Source organism: Cavia porcellus, unplaced genomic scaffold, assembly GCF_034190915.1.
Source record: "Cavia porcellus strain 051 isolate PalLab524CR breed Dunkin Hartley unplaced genomic scaffold, mCavPor4.1 scaffold_8, whole genome shotgun sequence".
NCBI lineage: Eukaryota > Metazoa > Chordata > Mammalia > Rodentia > Caviidae > Cavia > Cavia porcellus.
The window spans coordinates 82,971,247-82,989,300 of record NW_026947491.1 but is presented as its reverse complement, the minus strand read 5'-3'; the positions used below and the strand labels follow the sequence as shown (position 1 = coordinate 82,989,300).

At 39.9% G+C, this 18,054-nt stretch overlaps 1 protein-coding gene across 4 annotated transcripts in view; it reads left to right on the top strand.

Moving 5' to 3' along the window:
• Nucleotides 1-108: 108 nt before the first annotated feature.
• The window catches only part of Eea1 (early endosome antigen 1), a 131,242-nt gene continuing 113,296 nt past the window's right edge, over nt 109-18,054 (top strand). For 2 of the 4 annotated variants that reach the window (XM_063255293.1, XM_063255291.1), the window contains exon 1: nt 109-279. In XM_063255293.1, coding sequence (XP_063111363.1) covers nt 256-279 — 24 coding nt within the window. In that variant the 5' untranslated portion in view covers nt 109-255. Of the gene's footprint in view, nt 280-5,544; nt 5,605-18,054 lie in introns of those variants that run through there. The other 2 variants (XM_063255292.1, XM_063255290.1) reach the window with 1 other exon arrangement.

Genomic DNA, 18,054 nt, shown 5'->3' with positions numbered 1-18,054 from the left:
CGGCGGCCGCGGGCGGGCCCGCCCCGCTGTCAGTTACGGGGGCGGCCCGGCGGGCGGGCGCTCGCAGGCTACCGCGTCGCCGTCGCGCTCGCGCTCTCTCCGTCTCACCGCCTGTGGGAAAGTCGGGGCACCCTTCGCGGCCGCCGCCACAGCCTCGCCCGACTTGCTGCCCTGTGCCCCCCGGGCCCGCGAGCAGTGAGGAGCCCGCACGGGGTCCCGAGCGTCTGGGCGGCGGCGGCGCCGGCGGCGTGAGCCATGTTGAGGAGGATTTTGCAGAGGGTAAGGGTGAAGCCGTCGTCCGGCGACACGTGAGCGAGAGCGGCGCGGGGCGGCGGGCCTCAGGGCGGAGGGCGGCGCCTTCCTGCTGTAGGCCCCGCAGCCGGGCTGAGGCCTGGTCGTCCGGCGCAGGCACCCGGTGACTGCGCGGGGCTGTGGCCGGGGCCAGAGGGTGTGGCGCCCGCGCGGCCTCCCGCTCCGCGAGCGGGCGTGCGAAGGCGGCGCCCCAGCCAGGACCCCGCGGGCTGCACACCTCCTCCGGGCCCGGTCCGGCTCGGCCCCGGTCTGGCCCCGGTCCGGCCCGGCCCCGCGCACCTGCACGCGTGGCCCTGGACAGCGCCGAGGGCGGGAGCCGCCTGGCATGGGCCCGCCGTGGGGCTGACACGTACCGGAAAGTCAGCTGAGAAGGGAGCTGCTGTCACCGCTGGAAACTTTCTTTTTTTCTTAAATTAAAAGTGCGTTTTCCCCTTCTGAGCCCCAGGACCTTATTTTAGCTATGCGTGAGTGAGTCTACCTTCATTAAGTGTTATCAAATGGCATGTGCCTCTTTGGTTTCTGCTAGTACTGTTGCTAATCCGGAATCTGGAAAAATCTTAGAACTAGAAAGCACTGGAAAGCAGGGGGTGTGTTGTTTAGGAATCAGTTCCTAGGATAACGTAAACTCTCGTAGCCTGTTAAGAGTTAGTGAACTCTATTTTGCAGCGCTACAGATCCAAGATTCAGGGCCTTCACAGAGAGTTAGGTCCTCAACACCTTTTAAACTGTTCAGGCCGGGCTCGAACTTGGGATCCTCTGGCCTCAATTTCCCAGAGTGCTCAATGGCCCCACGCCCTGCTGCGAGTTAATGTGCAGCGTTTTTCTCATGTTAAAGTCATGTGGAACTTGTCATTTCTAAGGGGAGAAACAGCTCCTGATCTGAACCCTTGTGACAAGGTTTGAGTTTTTTCCCCCACAGTGTTTTCTTAGTTTTTCAAAATCCCGATAAGCAGTGATTTGGCAGAAGGAAGGGCATGCCTTCTACTGTCTCCTTCAGTTCCTTTGTTAAACAGTAAAGACATCTGTGCCTGATTTACTTGCGATCCTTCTTTTATCAGACCTAAGGAACTGATTACCTCATGTCTCAGACTGTGTCATAGTTCCACAAGTGAAACTTACTTTGCCTGTGGTTTGCTTTAAAGTTTAAGAAAATATTATAGCTTCTGGTAGTTACAGTTTTTGAGAAATACAGGATGCATTCTAGGACCTTTGATTTAAAGTTAAGCACTGAGGATACAGAGGTTATTTTTAGTGCTAGTGCATCCATATCACTGTTAAAGTTTCAGGTGAAACTACTAAGTCGGAATTTATTGTGATTATTGCTCAGATGTGTTATTGAATCATCGTATAAGTAATAAGTTGATGACTGAGTTTAATTTTGGCATTGTTGCTTGTGACCAGATAATTTGTTGTTGGAGCTGCCCTGAGCATTGCTAGTTGCAGTCACTCAAATCTCTTCCTCCCTACTGTGACAACTAAAACTATCACCGGCTGTCTCCTTGGGACAAAATTGCTCATAGTTGAGAACCCTTGCATTAAATATATGCATTCTTTAACAGGAAAGTGTTTCTCTGCATTAACTTTCTTCTATTCAGTATATTTAAACATTGAGTTTAGTAAATGCCAGGCATTATGGTAAGGACTGGGAAACAGCTCAGTAAGGTCTAGGGTCCTCCCATTTGGAACTCACAGCCTGGGTGGGGAAGTGGACATTCAAGCTTAATTATAATACCTGGTAGCAGAGCGAAAAGTGCCCTGGGAGGCACGTAGTGGGAGAGTGTAGATGAAATCAGGAATTCTTCATGGGGAGGATGTATTTACAGCCAAAGAAGGAAGGGCAGGGCAGGTGAAGGAACAGTAAATGGCAAAGGTATGGAGTCATAAAAGGGGCAGGTAGTATTAGGAGGGTGAGCACTTAAATTTAGGAAGTGAGATGATATCCAGAGATTTGTGGGAAATGAGACTGCCCTGGTAGCTAGAGACTTAATTAGGATAAGATCTAGAGTCCTTTTGAAGGGCTTTGACTTTTATCTTGTGATGAGTCAGTGTTAATGCTCAGCATTTAATGGGCACAGTTTGTTAAAAGTCTTAGAGATCTTGTGGTTTGCTTTACTAGCTTAGAAATTAGAATATATATTTTACTAACTCTATGGGTAGCGTATACTAACAAGTATTTTACCATTTAATGTGTTTTGCATCATTAGTTTAGAATCTAAATATGTATTCTCTTAACTCTATAGCTCATATATACTCCAAGTATTTTACATTTAATTAGTACTATTTTACCGTTTTTAATTTAGGTTAGTAGTTCAACACCATACTAACAAGTATTTAACCAATTTAATGTACCTTTCTTGATAACCTTATTTCTCAGCATTGGTATTAAAATACAGGTTAAAACTATAATTGCTGATTTAAATGGTTGTTTGAAATGGTCTCCATGCTTTAAAGTTATTTTTTTTAACATTTTGTTTTCAGATTATCTTCTCATTTTAATAGTGTCTTTAGAATAATGTATTATTTATTTATTGATTGATTTTTTGAGACAGGCTGGCCTTGAACTCTGCATGTAACCCAGGCTGCCCTCAAACTCACAGGGATCTCCTGCTTCAGCCTCCCAGGTGCTGAGATTACAGGTGTGATCATCACACCTGGCTAAATAATATTTTTGAAAGTAGAAGGATAATACATTTATATTATAATGCAGAGTCTGAACATTGCCAATAAATTTTCAGGGTACTTTACAGAAATTTGGTTTTTGTTTCTCTTGTTTGTCCTTCCTTCCTCTCATCCATTCTTCCCTCTCTTCTTCATTAGAAAGATGCCACTCTTGAGACTTGAGATCTGGGAAAACAATAATTGTATTGAGATAGCTCCAGTATATGTGGATAGAATATTTTGCTTAATAGTTCTTGAAGAAAAACTTGAATTTAAAATGCTTAATGGCCAGAAAAGTGGTCAATATTTAGTATCTTGGCTGGTTTGTGAACTTTGACTTTTGTTTCTTATAATTTAAGAGTCGTATGTTAAATTTGCTTTTACTAGTGAATATAAGCACATAACTAAAGACAGGATTCAATTATTCCAGAATTACAGAAAGAGAAGGCTTTCTTTTATGTTCATCAGGTTGGTCTGATTTTAAAAGTGAAGTAGAAAGTTTCAAAATCAAGTAGAAAGATGGTGATTTATCCATTAAGTGATTTATCTAAGACAGTGTGGTTGGTATATGTCAAAGACTACTGGAGACTACAGTCAAATTTTTGTGGCTTTAAATCCTTTCCCTTATCTTGGCACCGTACACCCCTTCCTCCCCCATTGCTTAGCTGACTGGTATGGCTAATACTCTGCTAGTTGCTGTGAAAGAGACCGCTTAAGTAAGGAGACCCAAGTTCTGCTCAAGGAGCTTATATGTGAAGTTCTGGAGGAAACTCTCCCTACAGGGAAGACTACACTGCAGAGGAGAAGGAGTTGGAATGAATCACTGCCAGTGGGGAGTAACCTTGAGGGAAACTGGCCAGAGATGGGGTTTTGAAGAATGTGAGGATTCAGAGAGGAAGAGAAAAAGTTTCATGGCAGGAGAGAGTTGTGCAAGCAAAGATTGAGAAATGGGAATGAGTTCATTGTTTCTGATCTCCCTTCTTTCTTAAGTATAGTGTCTTTTAACAACTATTTGTAACACTTGATACCAGTATAATACTAAACACTGGGAATATAGCAGTGGATAGACACCCTCTCTATCTTTAAGTTACTTAAACTCAAGTGGTTTTTAGAGATAGAGTTGTTCTTACAGCAATATGAAATTGAGAAATTTGCAGAGTCCTGTGAAGCCCAACACTGGTTTTGCTTGACTGTCTAGTTCAGCTCTGTCCAATGTAAACATGAGTCATGCATGGAAGTTCAGATTTCCAGTAGTCATATTTTAAAAAAGTAAAAAGGAGAAAGTAAAGTTAGTTGTAAAAATATTATTTCAATTACCCAATATGTTTAAAATATTTCTACATCCAGTCAATATAAAATTTATTGAGATATTTTATTCTTTTGCATTAAATCTTTGAAATGTGTATATTTTATAGTAATGGTTCATTTTTGTGTTCACTATATATCAGTGGGTCAGAAGCCTCATAGCTAGGGCACTGTATTGGATAGTACAAAAATAGCTGAATAAATGTATTTTACTTGTTTAGAAGTAATTTGAAGCTTATAAAATGTTGCAAAATTAATGCAAAGAACATTTTTATATTTTTATTCAGATTCACCTACTGTTAAAATTTTGCCCTATTTGCTTTATTATTTGCTCACTTTCTTTTCTTATCTCTTCTTTCTTCCTCCTTTCTCATTCTCTTGTTTTCACTTGCTCTCTTTTTGTATTTTTTGAGCCATTTTAGGATCAGCCCTTAATACTTCATTGCAATATAAGACTATTTTCTTAGAATATAGTTGTTAACTTCATAAATTTATACTGGGCATGGTGGCACATGCCTGTAATTTCAGAACTCTAAAAGCTGGAGCAGGAAGATCATTGCATGTTCAGGGTCAACCTGGGTTACATAGTGAGTTCAAGGCCAGTCTGAACCATATAGTGAGACTCTCAAAAAAAAAAAAAAGTAATAGACTGTCTTGGTTATTTTTCTTATTGCTGAGACAAAAATACTTGACACTCAAAGAAGGAAAGGTTTATTTTGCTTATAGTTTGTAGAGGTGTCAGTCCATATTTGCCTGGCTCCAAGGCAAGGTGGCATGACAAAGGGACATCACAGTGGAGGCATGGCAGTCCATGGCAAACAGGGTAGGCAGAGAGCAGCCAGCAGTAAGTAATTAGAACAATCCTCTCTCTGTCTCTTATATTCTTCCCACAGGATAGGTAGCACTCACACCAGGGTGGGCCTTCCTGTTATCCATACCCAGACTATGCCAAACCAATCAGTGGACTAATTTAGTAATCACCCACCCTTAATCCCAGCATCACATACTTAGTCTCAGTGTCACACACTGTAGATCCACCTACCTTTGAGAAATTCCCCTTCTGACCATGTGAGGCTTTGAGGGGAGATCTTAAGTACAAGTCATGACATAGACATTATATTTAGTTGTAATGTGACTTTTAATCTGTAACACTTTTACAGTATTTACTTGTATTTTATGACAGTTTTGAAGACTGTTTTGTCTTCAAATTGTTAGCCTGTTTTGTGTTGCTGTAGCGCGGTACCCCAAATTCGGTAATTTATAACAAGGAGAAACCTATTTCTTATGGTTCCAGAGGCTGGGAAGTCCAGGATCAAAGGCTCATATCTGGTGAGGACCTTCTTGTGTGTGATGTCATGTCATGGTGCACATGGAAGCAAGAGTGAGGGAGAAAGAAGAGGGCCAAACTGTATAACAACTCACTTTCCCCACAGTGAACCCACTCAGGCAGCCATTATGTAAGTCCATTAAGGCAAACTCTTCATGACCTAATTAGGTCCTGCTTTCTAATACTGCCATGGAGGATACGTTCAAACTATGATATTTTCCTACTTTTTTTTTTTTAAACTATAGAGTGACTCATGTTATCTTTAGTTTCCTTGTGATTGGATTGAGATTTTACATTCTTGGAAAAATTATTGCTAGGGGATGTTGTATCCTTTAGAGATAATCATACTTAGAGATGATCACATTGGGAGATTCATGATGTTTTTTTTTCCTTCACAGGTGGTGGTGGTTGTTGTTGTTGTTGTTATTATTATTTGTGATGCTGGATATTGAACCCAGGCCTTATGTATTGCTAGGCAAGTGTACTACCACTTGAGGTACATCCCCAGGTGATACTAGTTTTGGTGAATTGAGGCCATTTACATTAACGGTTATAACTGATATATATTGGCTCATTTTTGTCGTTATTTTTCTGCTGTTGGTTCTTCACCTTTCCGCTCTGTTTAATTGTCTGCCTGGCTTAGTGGCTTTTTTCTGTTGGTGTTCTTGGAGTTGTAGTTATTTTTATGTTTATCTAGCATATCTTTTGGCATTCTTTGCGGGGTTGGTTTGGTGGTCATGAAGTTCTTCACCTGTTCTTTGTTGTGGAAGTACGTTTATTTCTCGATCAATTTGAAGAACAGTTTTGCAGGGTACATCAATCTGGGTTGGAAGTTGTTTTCCTTTAGGATTTGAAATACTTCATGTCTTCTTGACTTCATTGTTTGTGTTGAGAAGTGTCCTGTGATTCTGATGGGCTTTCCTTTATAGGTAATCTGTCTCTTTAACAGCTTTTAATATTCTGTTCTTATATTGAATTTCTGGGATGTTGTTTATTATATGTCTGGATATAGATTGATTTTGTCTATATGCTTCACTTATCTGTGTATCAGTTTCCTTTCCCGTGTTTGGGAATTTTCTGCTATTACTTCTGTAAATAGTCTTATGATATCATTTTGCCTTTTTGTTGTACCTATCAATCTTATATTGTTTTTCTTTGTATCATCTTGTCATTATTGAATAGTTATTTCCTGATTCCTCGTTATTTTAAAAAGATCTTTTTTTCTTGTTCACTAGCTGCGATCTTGTCTTCTAGGTATGAAAGTCTTCACATTCATTCAGGTGGTTTTGCCATGGAATTTCTGATTTTCTGGATATCTCCTTGAATCTGTTTCATGTATTCTAGTGCTTCTTACAGTGTTCCATCTTTTTGCAGTGCTCATAAATTTTTTAACTATATGTTCTTTAGATGTATCCAGCATTTCTTTCTTTTTTTGTCTTTTTCATTTTTATCGGTACCAAGGATTGAACTCACGACCACCTGCTTGAAAGGCAGGTGCTTATGCCGCTGAGCTAAATCCCCAGCCCCAGCATTTCTTTTATTATGTTTATCATTTCTTCTTTTACCTGGAAGATTATTTATGATCTGAGTTCCTTTACAGCTTCATGGAGTTGCTTCTTTACTTCAGTTGGTATCATTTCAGAAGTTTCAGATGTATGGCTTACACTTTTTTCTATGTTCATGTCGCCTAGGCTTTTTTGGGATGGGCTAGAGGTTTAAGATTACATTTTGCTCTTTCATTTTGTCATTTTCCTGTATTCCCCTGGGGAAGCCAAATGTGAGGTCTCAGTTGCTTCTTGGGTTGAGGATGTCTGTCTGTACTGCAGGAAGTTTTCCCAGTTGAGTTGGGGCTGTTAGGCTGTCCTTACCGGTCCCTAGTGGTACCCAAAGGCTCCCTAGGTGGGAGTGTGTGCATTGGGGGGACCTTCAGCACACCCCACTTGGCTCACCAAAGCTCCCTGGCTGCCTGAGGTCATTGGGCAGGCCCCTCCCAGGCTCTGAGTGGTGTACTAAGGCTGACTGGTTTGTGGAGTACACTGAGAAAGCCTTCAGCTCTCACCACGTGGCACACCAAAGCTCCCTGACTTCTTGGGGTCTCTGGGTGGGGCCCTACCAGGTTCCAAGTAGCATAGGAAGGCTGCATGGCTAGGTGGAGTTTGCTATGGAAAGCTTCAACTCGTACCGCTCAATGTGTGGCAGCTCTGGGCTACGTGGGGTTCTCTGGGCAGTGACTAGCCAGGACCCAAGTGAAGACCCAAAGGTCCTATACTGGTTGGGGATGCAAGGTAGGGTCCTGCCAGATTCAGAGCAAAGTTCCACGGCTGCATAGCTAGATAGAGTTTGCTGTAGTGGGCTTCAGCTCACAGGCGGTGGTTCCCAGTCAATGATACTAGTTTTCAGTATCTGGTTAAGGTGTTGCTCAGTTTCTCCACTACATAATTATTGTGCCCCCTTACTACTTAATACATATTAACCTCTAATCCCAGCTACTGAGAGAACAGACTGAGCAATGGCAAGTTCAAGCCTAGCCTGGGCAATTTAGTGAGCCTGTGTCTCAAAATAAATAAAAAGGATGCTGGATATAGCTCTATCTCAGCTTCCTGAGGGCTGGAATTACACATATGAACCACTATACCTGGCTAGATTGCTTTTTTCAAGAGACAGGGTTATTTTGAGACAAGATTAGGTCTTGCAAGATTGAATTGGAATGGAGTGAGCTTGGTATTTCCTCTTGGTCTGGTTTGCCATGTGACTGTCTTTCACAGTCATCTGTATCTTCTTCCATGTGTGGAACAAAAGGAGTCCCTCATCAGATGCCAATGCCTGATTTTAGGCTTCTAGATCCATGAGCAAATAACCCCCCTAATAAAAAATAAATTCCTCAACCTCAGGTGTTCTCTTATAACAACAAAAACCAGACTGACATTTTTAAAAAAAATTCTGTCTTTCTGTCTTTGTAAATGACGACTTAGAATATAGATATAGGCATTTATTTAACATAATGATGAACATTTGTTCTTTGCTAACTACTGTGACCAGGGTTAGAGATAAAATCTTGAGCTTTAATAGAAGAGACAGGCACTTAAATAATAACAAAACATGTGATAAATGTCATACTAGAGACACAGAGGAAGAATTTGCCAGCACAAAAGAAAAAGTAATGCCTTTCATGTTGGAGACAGGGTTGGAGTAGGGGAGAACAGGCAGTGGTGATTGTTAAAGGGCATTATGGAGACTGAAAGTGATGAAGACAAGGAATGTCAGGAGCGTGAAGGCCATTTTGAGACAGAACTAGTGTAAATGCCAGAATTTGGGATAGTGTAGCACAGAATAGGAGGACCGAGAATTGAGAATTTTTGCATATGGATAAGAATAGTTTTAAAGGCGAGGCTAGGAAGCTAGTGTGAATTGCTTTGGTTCTTACTGATAGTGAGAAACCACAGAAAGGTTTTAAATGATCAAATTTGCAATAAGGCAAACTTTCCAAAAATATTTTCCCTAGCTAATTTTTATTAAAAGCAAATTGAACCTGGCGTGGTAGTGCATGCTTGTAATCCCAGTACTTGGGAGGCTGAGGCAGGAGGATCACTGTGAATCTGCTTAGTGAGTTCAAAGCCAGCCTGGTCTGCTTAGTGAGTTCAAAGCCAGCCTGCACTACAAAATGAGCCACTGACTCAACCAAACCCAAAACCAAACCAAACCAAACCAAACCAACAAATCAGTTAAAATCAATATTTTACTTAAAATCTGTGTAAATGAATTGAAATCATTCTTTTACCTAAAGTCTGGTAGTGACTACTCGGTGTCAGTAGGACATTTCTGGACTTTTTATCTTGGAACACAAGCCCTTTAAATGCTCTGGTCCCTTTACACTAGCTTGGTTTATACTAGCTTTGGTCTTGTTATGGTTTGTGTCTAGGTAGCCCCATAAAGCCTCATTGCAGTCATGGAGGCAGCTGAATCTAGCATTTGTGATTGGTTCATTGTCTAGCACTAGGATTAGCAGTGTGAGTGCTGCACCCGCTCAGGGGTAGAGATGGCATACAGAATAAGGAAAGAAAGAAGTTATGTTTTTTTCTCTTTTGTCCTTTCTCTGTTGTTATTTGTGGCCACCATAAATGAGTGCCCTTCAGCCACGTCACCCTGCCTTGGAGCCAGCTGAGTATGCACTGAAACCTCCGAAAACTGTAAGATAAATAAACCTTTCCTTGTTTCACTCTGGGTATCAGGTATTTTGTCTCAACAACAAGAGAAAAGTAACCAAGACAGATCTCATCGCCACATCTCTCTGTACATGCACTGATATTGGCATTCCTCACTAATTGTGCTTTGCACATCTTATCCTATTCTCTCAGTTGGCTGTGGCCCAGTTCAGGTTACACTAGAAATTATTTTCCTGCTGTTTTTGCTTCTCTCAGATCACCTCATATTAATGAAGAAAATGGGCTTTAGAATTAGATCCTCACTTAAGCCTTTCGTTTTCCACTTACCAAGATAAAGTCTTATGTAAAATTTCAAGCTTTCTGAGACCTAGTTGCTTTATGTGTAGTTTGATCCATTCATTGATCTGCTTCACAGTGTTAGGAAAGATTAAGTGGATTATAGTTCATAAAGCATTCACTGTATGTTTTAGTTAGGTTCTCATTGATGGGACAAAATATTCCCTCAAGTTAAAGGAGGAAAGGTTTGTTTAGCTTATAGTTTGCAAAGGTTTCAGTTAATTGTAGGCTGGCTGAAAGACAGGGCATCATGCACAGGGTGATGGCAGAGGAGAAACAGTCCATGGCAGGGTAGGCAGGAGGCAGTGAAGCAGCAAGCCTGCCTTCTGTCACTTTATATTTTATCCAGGCCTGTACAAGGCTGTTGGTTGGTGCACCCACACACAGGATGGTTCTTCCCTCTTCAGTGGCTCATCCACCCCCAGAACTATGCTAAACCAATCAGTGGACTAATCCCTGTCTCCCAGTCATGATCCAGTCACTTCCACAAGCCCTCCTATGAGCACATGTGGCTTTGGGGGGCATCTAGTTAGGATATATAACACTGTACTGACATTTAACAAATACTGTATAATAGCTATTATGCTGCATATTTTTAGAAAATGTATCACATTGCTTTTCTAATTTGTTTGTTTGACTTCTCCCTTTATAGACTATGAACTCGTTAGGGTGGAAATCTTTTCTTAGTATATCTAGAGTACTTGGTGTATTTGATTCTTGGTGGTTCAATAATATGTTTACTTATGTGACTATCTGGTAGTTATGTAGAGAAAAATGACTTCATTAAGGGAAAAATTAGATAGAAAATGTGGAAATTTTAAGTACTATTAAAATTATACTACCCAAAATTGTTCCATATTACAATCATTTAGAACCTTTAAAAGATTCTTTTTTAACTGGGGATGCTGGGGATTGAACCCAGGGTGCTCTATCACTGACCTACAAAGCTCAGCCATTAAAAAAGAAAAAAAAGAAAAGAACTGTTGAGTGAGCCACTCCACTGAATGAAAATTTCTGGACTTCTGACTGTAGGTCTATTTCAGTAATGACAAACCTTTTAGAGATTCAGTGGCCAAACTGTAGCCCCAAACGCACTTATTTACCACACGGTGCCAACAGTGCAGTTAAACCTGAATACTGAAGCTTTTAGTGCAGAAAAAAACAACTTGTACATTAGCATCTTTTGTCTTTAAAAAAAAAAAAAAAAAAAAAACACGTGCCATAAGTTTGCCACTACTGGATTAGGAAATAATGAAAGTTTGAATTCAGACAGTGTGTTTGAGCATAGAGAATAGATAGATTTTCAAGAAATCTATCTGGATTGCTTTTCTTTCTTTCTTTCTTTCTTTCTTTGGGAGACTGGGTCTTGCTATGTAGCAAGTGATCCTCCTGCCTCAGCATCCTGAGTGCTAGGATTATAGGTGTGCACTTCCACACTCAGCTGGATATTACTTCTTGATTTGTGAGTCATTTGGATAGCCCAGAGGATGATGGGATGGACTGAGGTTAAGGATGGAGGAGAAGGAGAAAGAAGTTGGGGAGGAAAATGCCAGTGAACTAGAGATGTAGGTAGTCCAGTGGAGAAGGTCTGTGGGCAGGTGGAGATACAAGTCCTGCATGCAGGAGAAAGTGGAGGCAAATATTATGTGTAAACATTGAAGAGAAGTCAAGGCACACAGAGACTGAGAATGGCCACCCGGTAGGATAGTCAGGTCATACCTGTTTCAGTTTCAAGTCAAGGGGCGAAGTAAATAACTGGGAAATAAGAATATGGGAACAGGGAACACAGACTACTTTTCAAAGAACTATGAAGAAAACAAATTACAAAGTAATGAGATATGAATGAAATCTATCATCCTTGGATCATGTTTAATAACGTCATTTTCAAAGATTATAAGCCTCCTCAAATCAGTTGAAATTGAAAGGAGGATTTACTATAAGGTTTCAAAGCAGTGTAGACATGGGAGTTGTTAGGTACTGAGTTGTGTCTCTATAGTGTTGGTGTCAGGAGAAGAGCTCTCCCTGTCTCACATTCAGGTGGACCGCCGCCTTGTCTTTGCTTCTGTGCATCCGTCCTTCTCTGCACTGCTACTTAGTGTACTCGGGACACGAGCGACCGTTTGACGCATGGACTTACATGTCTTTCACCTTAGCTTGTGCCATGTACAATGTGTCATCTCTCAAGCCCTAAGAGAAGAATCTGAAATGACCTCCCTGCCCCTCCCTGCTCTTTCATTTTTTTAAATACTGGTGACTGAATCGAAGACCTTAATCTTGAACTACATCCTGAGCCCTTTTTATTATTTTATTTTGAGACAAGTTGTCACTAAATGGGTAAATTACATAGGTGGGATTTAAACTTGTGATCCTTCTGCCCTCAGCTTTTCAGAGTGTTGGGATCTGTAATCTTGTAGCCTGTACCACCACATCCAGTTCAGAGCATTTTATTGTCATTGCCTTTCCCTCTTGTAGTTTTTCAAGACAAAAAGAAAAAAATGACTTCATGCGACTAGATTTTGAATCCTTATTTTGGTGTGCATTTTGTTTGTCTGTCCATATTTGATGAATCAAAACATCATGTACTTTAGCTGTGCCTAAAATGTGCAGATCAATTTTAATTGTACATTGCATGTTTTTAAAAATCTTTGCTCTTTCACTTAATATCGTTATTGTGTGATGTCTATAAACCCAGTTGAGTTACTACTATAGTTTGTTATAATTTTCTTGGTCTTATACTGACTAGAATGCCTCCCCCAACTTGATTGCATTTGAGAGATAATTACTTTTATTTAACTGTTTCTAAGCAGAAACTTAAGTTTTAGAGTTTTGAAATGACCTTAAGAGGACTAAGAATATGTAAAGATTTTTGATATATTTGACTTTTTTGAGGACATATTTTTAAGTTAGCCACTTCAGGGTAAAAATGAATTTTGATGTGAAAGTTTTGGAGTTGGAAGGACCTATGATCTTAGCCTGTCTTTGTAGTTAATCAGTGAAGCTGAAATCAGAAAAATTAAGTATGTTGAGTGCTATTAGAGAGATGAAGAAGAAACATGTTAAGACTGGAGAGATTATGAATTGAAACTGTAAAGCCTAAGTTTTAGTGCAGTTAGGCACCAGAGATAACAGCTAGCAGTTATATGGCAGAGTGACATCAGCCAAGCCAGTTATTCTTTTTAGAGCTTCGTTTCTTCATCTTCGAGGTGATGCAATTGGAGCAGATAATTTGTGAGTGTCTTGCAGCTTTTGAATTTGATTCTAGGTTTTCTTTGCAGGGGGAGGAGTTGTACCTAATGATCTGTCTGTAATTCATAATATATCTATCAAAATGGTAGGTTCTGATTTAAACACTTCACATTTATTGCTTAATTTTTTTAACATGTGAAGCTGATAATATTTGAGACTAGGATTTGCTGTGTAATTCAGGCTGGTCATGAGCTTAATATGTAATCCAGACTGATCTTGAATTCCTGGTGATCCTCTTGCCTCAGCCTCCTGAGTGGTAGGTTTACAGGCATGTGCCACTATGCCAGGCTGAAGCTGATATTAGTGCCACTTTACAAATGGGAATTTTAGATTTAAAAAAGTTAGCTAAATTCCAGAGACTTCTAAATGCCTAAATTGGATGTTGAGTGTAGCTTTTGTGATTCTAGCTTCTACATACTGAATCACTAAACTTAAGATTTAGGTGGACCTTTGCTTTTAGCATACTTGATCTGCCCTCATGAAAACAAGATCAGGTTGCACTTAGATAAGTGCATGGTTCTGATACATTTTTCCTGCACAGTGTAGTATTGTGTGTTTGTAGGTTAGGCAGGAGAGACTCAGGAGGTAGAAGTCTGTAGTGTCTTAGCACTTGAGAAATTTTGGAGAGGGGCTGGATCAGATGCAATAGGTATAATCTCTTAGAGAGCACTTTGAGAAACAAACTTAATAGTTTGTATTCAATTAAGCATTAATAATTTAACAATGTAGGTGGCTATGCTTGCTTGCTCATTAAAGTTGTAGATGACTCTAGCTAGAATTCCCACAGTTCTGAAAGCAGGAACTGTATTTAACTGAATGCTGATGTAAAATAGGTTATGAGTTAAATGTGGTATGTTTGTTAACAAGCTTATTATTGTACAGTTCTGTGATGGATTGAAAAACACCTACAGAATTATATGGAGACTTCTCTGGAACCGTGTTTTCTAGGTCAAGTTCATACTGCAAAAGCTTGAGTAAGTGTTCTACTTCTACTTGATACCGATTAGGGTATCTTCAGTTTTAAGAAAGTGTAGAAATGAAAAAAAAAACCACTGAGGATGAAAAAGGTAATTAGCAAAAATGAATTATTATGTTAGTTTCAGGGTGGTAAGGTTGTAATGGCAATTCAGTTTGAATGAAGAGTATTCATTTTCAAGGTTGAAGATTTAGAGCAGGCATAAAAGGAGTTAAGAGACAAAATTTTTTATGAAGTTTGTGGCTAAGAATTGAAATTTAGGATTCAGAATACAAAAGGTATAAAAAGAAAAGTGGATGGCATTTTTCCCAGTGTTTTCATACTACTTCCTGTTTTCTCATACTGGTGTTTTCCTTGAAAACCTGTCTGTCTGTCATCTACTATTTGGATAGTCTTTCTGAGAGATTTTTGTATTATAACCACAGGAATGATATTTTAAGTCTGGATGTTGATTTACTCATTTTCTTGTGTGTGTGTGTGTGTGTGTGTGTGTGTGTGTGTGTGGTGAGCACTTGGTGGTTGAACCCAGACCTTACGTGCAAGGCAAGCTCTTTACCATCGAGCTACACCCTCAGTCCTGTGTTGTACTTCTTTGAAAATATTTTACATATTTTCATATGAAGTGCCCATGCCTGTAAAGTTTGTCAGATTATAAAGTGCTGCATAATAGGTTTTGAAATCTATTTGCTAGGATTTTGAGCATGGCCTGTTTGTGTCCTGTTAACATTACCCACAGCTTTCCGTGATTCTGTAGTAACTTATTTTTGTTCTTTGGTTGTTTTTGGAGGCAAGGTTTTATTTGTGTAGCTAATTCCAGACTTGAATTCATGATCTATAGCTCAGGCTGGACTTGAACCTCCTGCCTCAGTCTTCCAAATGCTAGGATTATAGGTGTGTACCACTATACCTGGCCCTGTAGTGATGTTAAGACAAAAAAAAAAAAAAAAAAGATTTCACAAAGCTAAGCTGTAAGTTTTAATTTTGGTATGTTTTTGTGTCTGTCTGTAGATATCTGAACATACACATATTCAAACATGAAACCCATTAATCTCTGTAGTCAGTGTACATGTGTGTATATATGTACACTAATAAAGACTATGGAAAAAATTTTAAAAACAGGCAAAAATGTAGGGAAAAAAGAACCTCTCTACACTGCTGGTAAAATTAAAGTCAGAATGCCACAGAGATTCCTAGCCACTGGTGTTACAGCAGTGTAATTCACAGTAGCTGAGATATGGAATGAGTCAAAGTACCTGTCAGTGGGTAAATGAAAAATGAAAATGTGTACATTCACAGTAAAGCATTTTTCATCCATAGAGAGGAATAAAATTATGTTATTTTCAAGAAAACAGGAAATGACATGTTCAGCAGAGTAAGCCAGACTCAGAAAGACAAATATAATGTGTTTTCTCTAATATGGGGAATCTCCACTCATGCACACTGACATGAAAGTAGAATAGAGACTATCAGATGAAGAAGCCTTATATTTTATAAAATTAGTGTTTACTGATAAAAACAGTATCAACAAAAAAACCTGCTAAGTGACAATTGCCACGTCTGGTTGTGAGCGTGTAAAATAGGATGTTTCTGTTCTGTGACAATATTTGTTGGCCAAAGAGTGTTAGAAAAACAGCATTCTCAAATACTATTGGTGAGTGTGTGTCTGAGTACAAAATTGTAATTCTTCTCTGAAATGCTGCTAGAAAGTTACTTAATGACAAATTTATAAATAGGTTATAAGCATGCTACTCACAGCATTGTTTATAATAGCAAAATTGGAAAAGAACTAAATGTCCTTCATTAGGGGACCAGTTAAAGTAAACTTTGATAATCTGTGTGATGGAATACAATGTAGTTATTAAAAATATAACAATAAAAGTAGTTCTGAAAGTGCTGATATTTAAAGATCTCCAAACTGTTGAGGGAAAAATGCAAACTCGTATGAAGAATTTGCTGTTGGAGTCCTATTGAAGAAGTGTTTTCCTATTGCCTCACGTATTTTAGGGCTTATACCTAGGTATTTGATCCATTTTGAGTTGATTTTTGATTAGGTAGGGAATGAGGATCTAGTTTCAGTCTTCTACAGGTGGATGTCTAGTTTTTTTTCCAAGCACCGTTTGTTAAAGAGGCTATCTTTCCTTTTGTTTTGTTTTGTTTTTATTTTTTGAGACTTCTGGTTATTTTTGAGACAGGGTCTCACTATATATCTCAGGCTGGCCTTGAACTCAATATATATATAGCCCAGTCTAGTCTTGAATTTATGGTGATCCTCCTGCCTCAGCTTCCTGAGTCATGGGATTGTAGGTAAGCACCTCTATGACTGACCATGGGTATCTCTTCTCTACTGTATATTTTTGGCTTCTTTGTTAGGAATTAGATGTCTTAGGTGCATAAATATGCTTCTACAACTTTAATTCTCTTCTGTTGGTCAGTGTGTCTGTTTCTGTGCCACTATCATGCTGTTTTTTTGTGGCTTTATAGTATAATTTGAATTTGAGTGTTGTGATGCCTTTATCTTAGCTCTTGTTGGTTAGGATTGCTTTGGCTATTCTGGGTTGTCGGGGTCGCTCCCGGCCTGCAGGAAAGACACACGACAAAGTCTGGCGGTGTGCAACCTTGCCTTTATTTGTCTCCGCGTGGGCCCCGCGAGGCCTCCGCTCTGTCACCAGCCCTTTCTCGCCGGTGGACTTTCTCTATCTCTCTCTGTGCTTCCTCCTCGTGGCGGGAGAGGCATTTACTTTTATAGGGCAACAGTAGCCAATCAGTTTAAAGCGCGCGATGCGGGCTGACTGGCTAACATCAGCTGTTGCTAGGCAGACTATCTTACAGAGCGGGTTGTTTAAGTCGCCAGCACAATTAGGGGGCAGGAAGCAGGCGCCAACTTGGCTCACTCGATGGGAGGGGCAATCTAGCTCAGGCTCCGCTCCCACCCACAGGCCCTACGTCCGCCAAGTAAGGCGACCGGTGTCGGCCGCGGCTCCCAACACTGGGTCTTTTGTGTTTCCAGATGCATTTTAGGATTGTTTTTTTCTAGTTTTGTGAAGAATGTCATTGAAACTATTTTGGTGGGGATTGCTTTGAATTTGTAGATTTGAAGTAGTAGGATCACTTAACAATGTTATTCTGCCACCCATGAATATGGGAGGTTTTGCATCTCCTAAAGGTGTCTCCAGTATCTTCAGTGTCATGAACATGACAGCTTGTTAACAGCTTGTTATTGGTCTGTTTAGTGTATTTTCATTGCAGATATCTTTTACTCCTTTGGTTGATTGTTTTTTAGGTAGTTTTTTGTTTACTTTTTGAAGCTATAGTGAGTAGAATTGTTTTCCCAGTTTCTTTGTCTGCTAGTCCACTATTGATGTATGGAAAAGTTATCGGTACCGGGGATCAAACTTACGACTGCCTGCTTGCAAGGCAGGCGCTTATGCCGCTGAGCTAAATCCCCAGCCCCTGCTGAAATTATTTGATGGCTGTAAATGTCTTATGTTGGAGTCTTTAGGGTCTTCTAAATATAGGATCATATCTTCTTCATTCAAGCATAATTTGACTTCTTCCTGTTTTGTTTGTATCACTTTTAGTGCCTTCTGTTGCCTAATTTCTCTGACTAACATTTTAATAACTATGTTGAACAGGAATGAAGAAAGTGAACAAACATCCTCGCCTCGTTCCTGATTTTATAGAAAATGCTTTCAATTTTTCTCTATTTAGAATGGTGTTGGCCATGGGTCTGT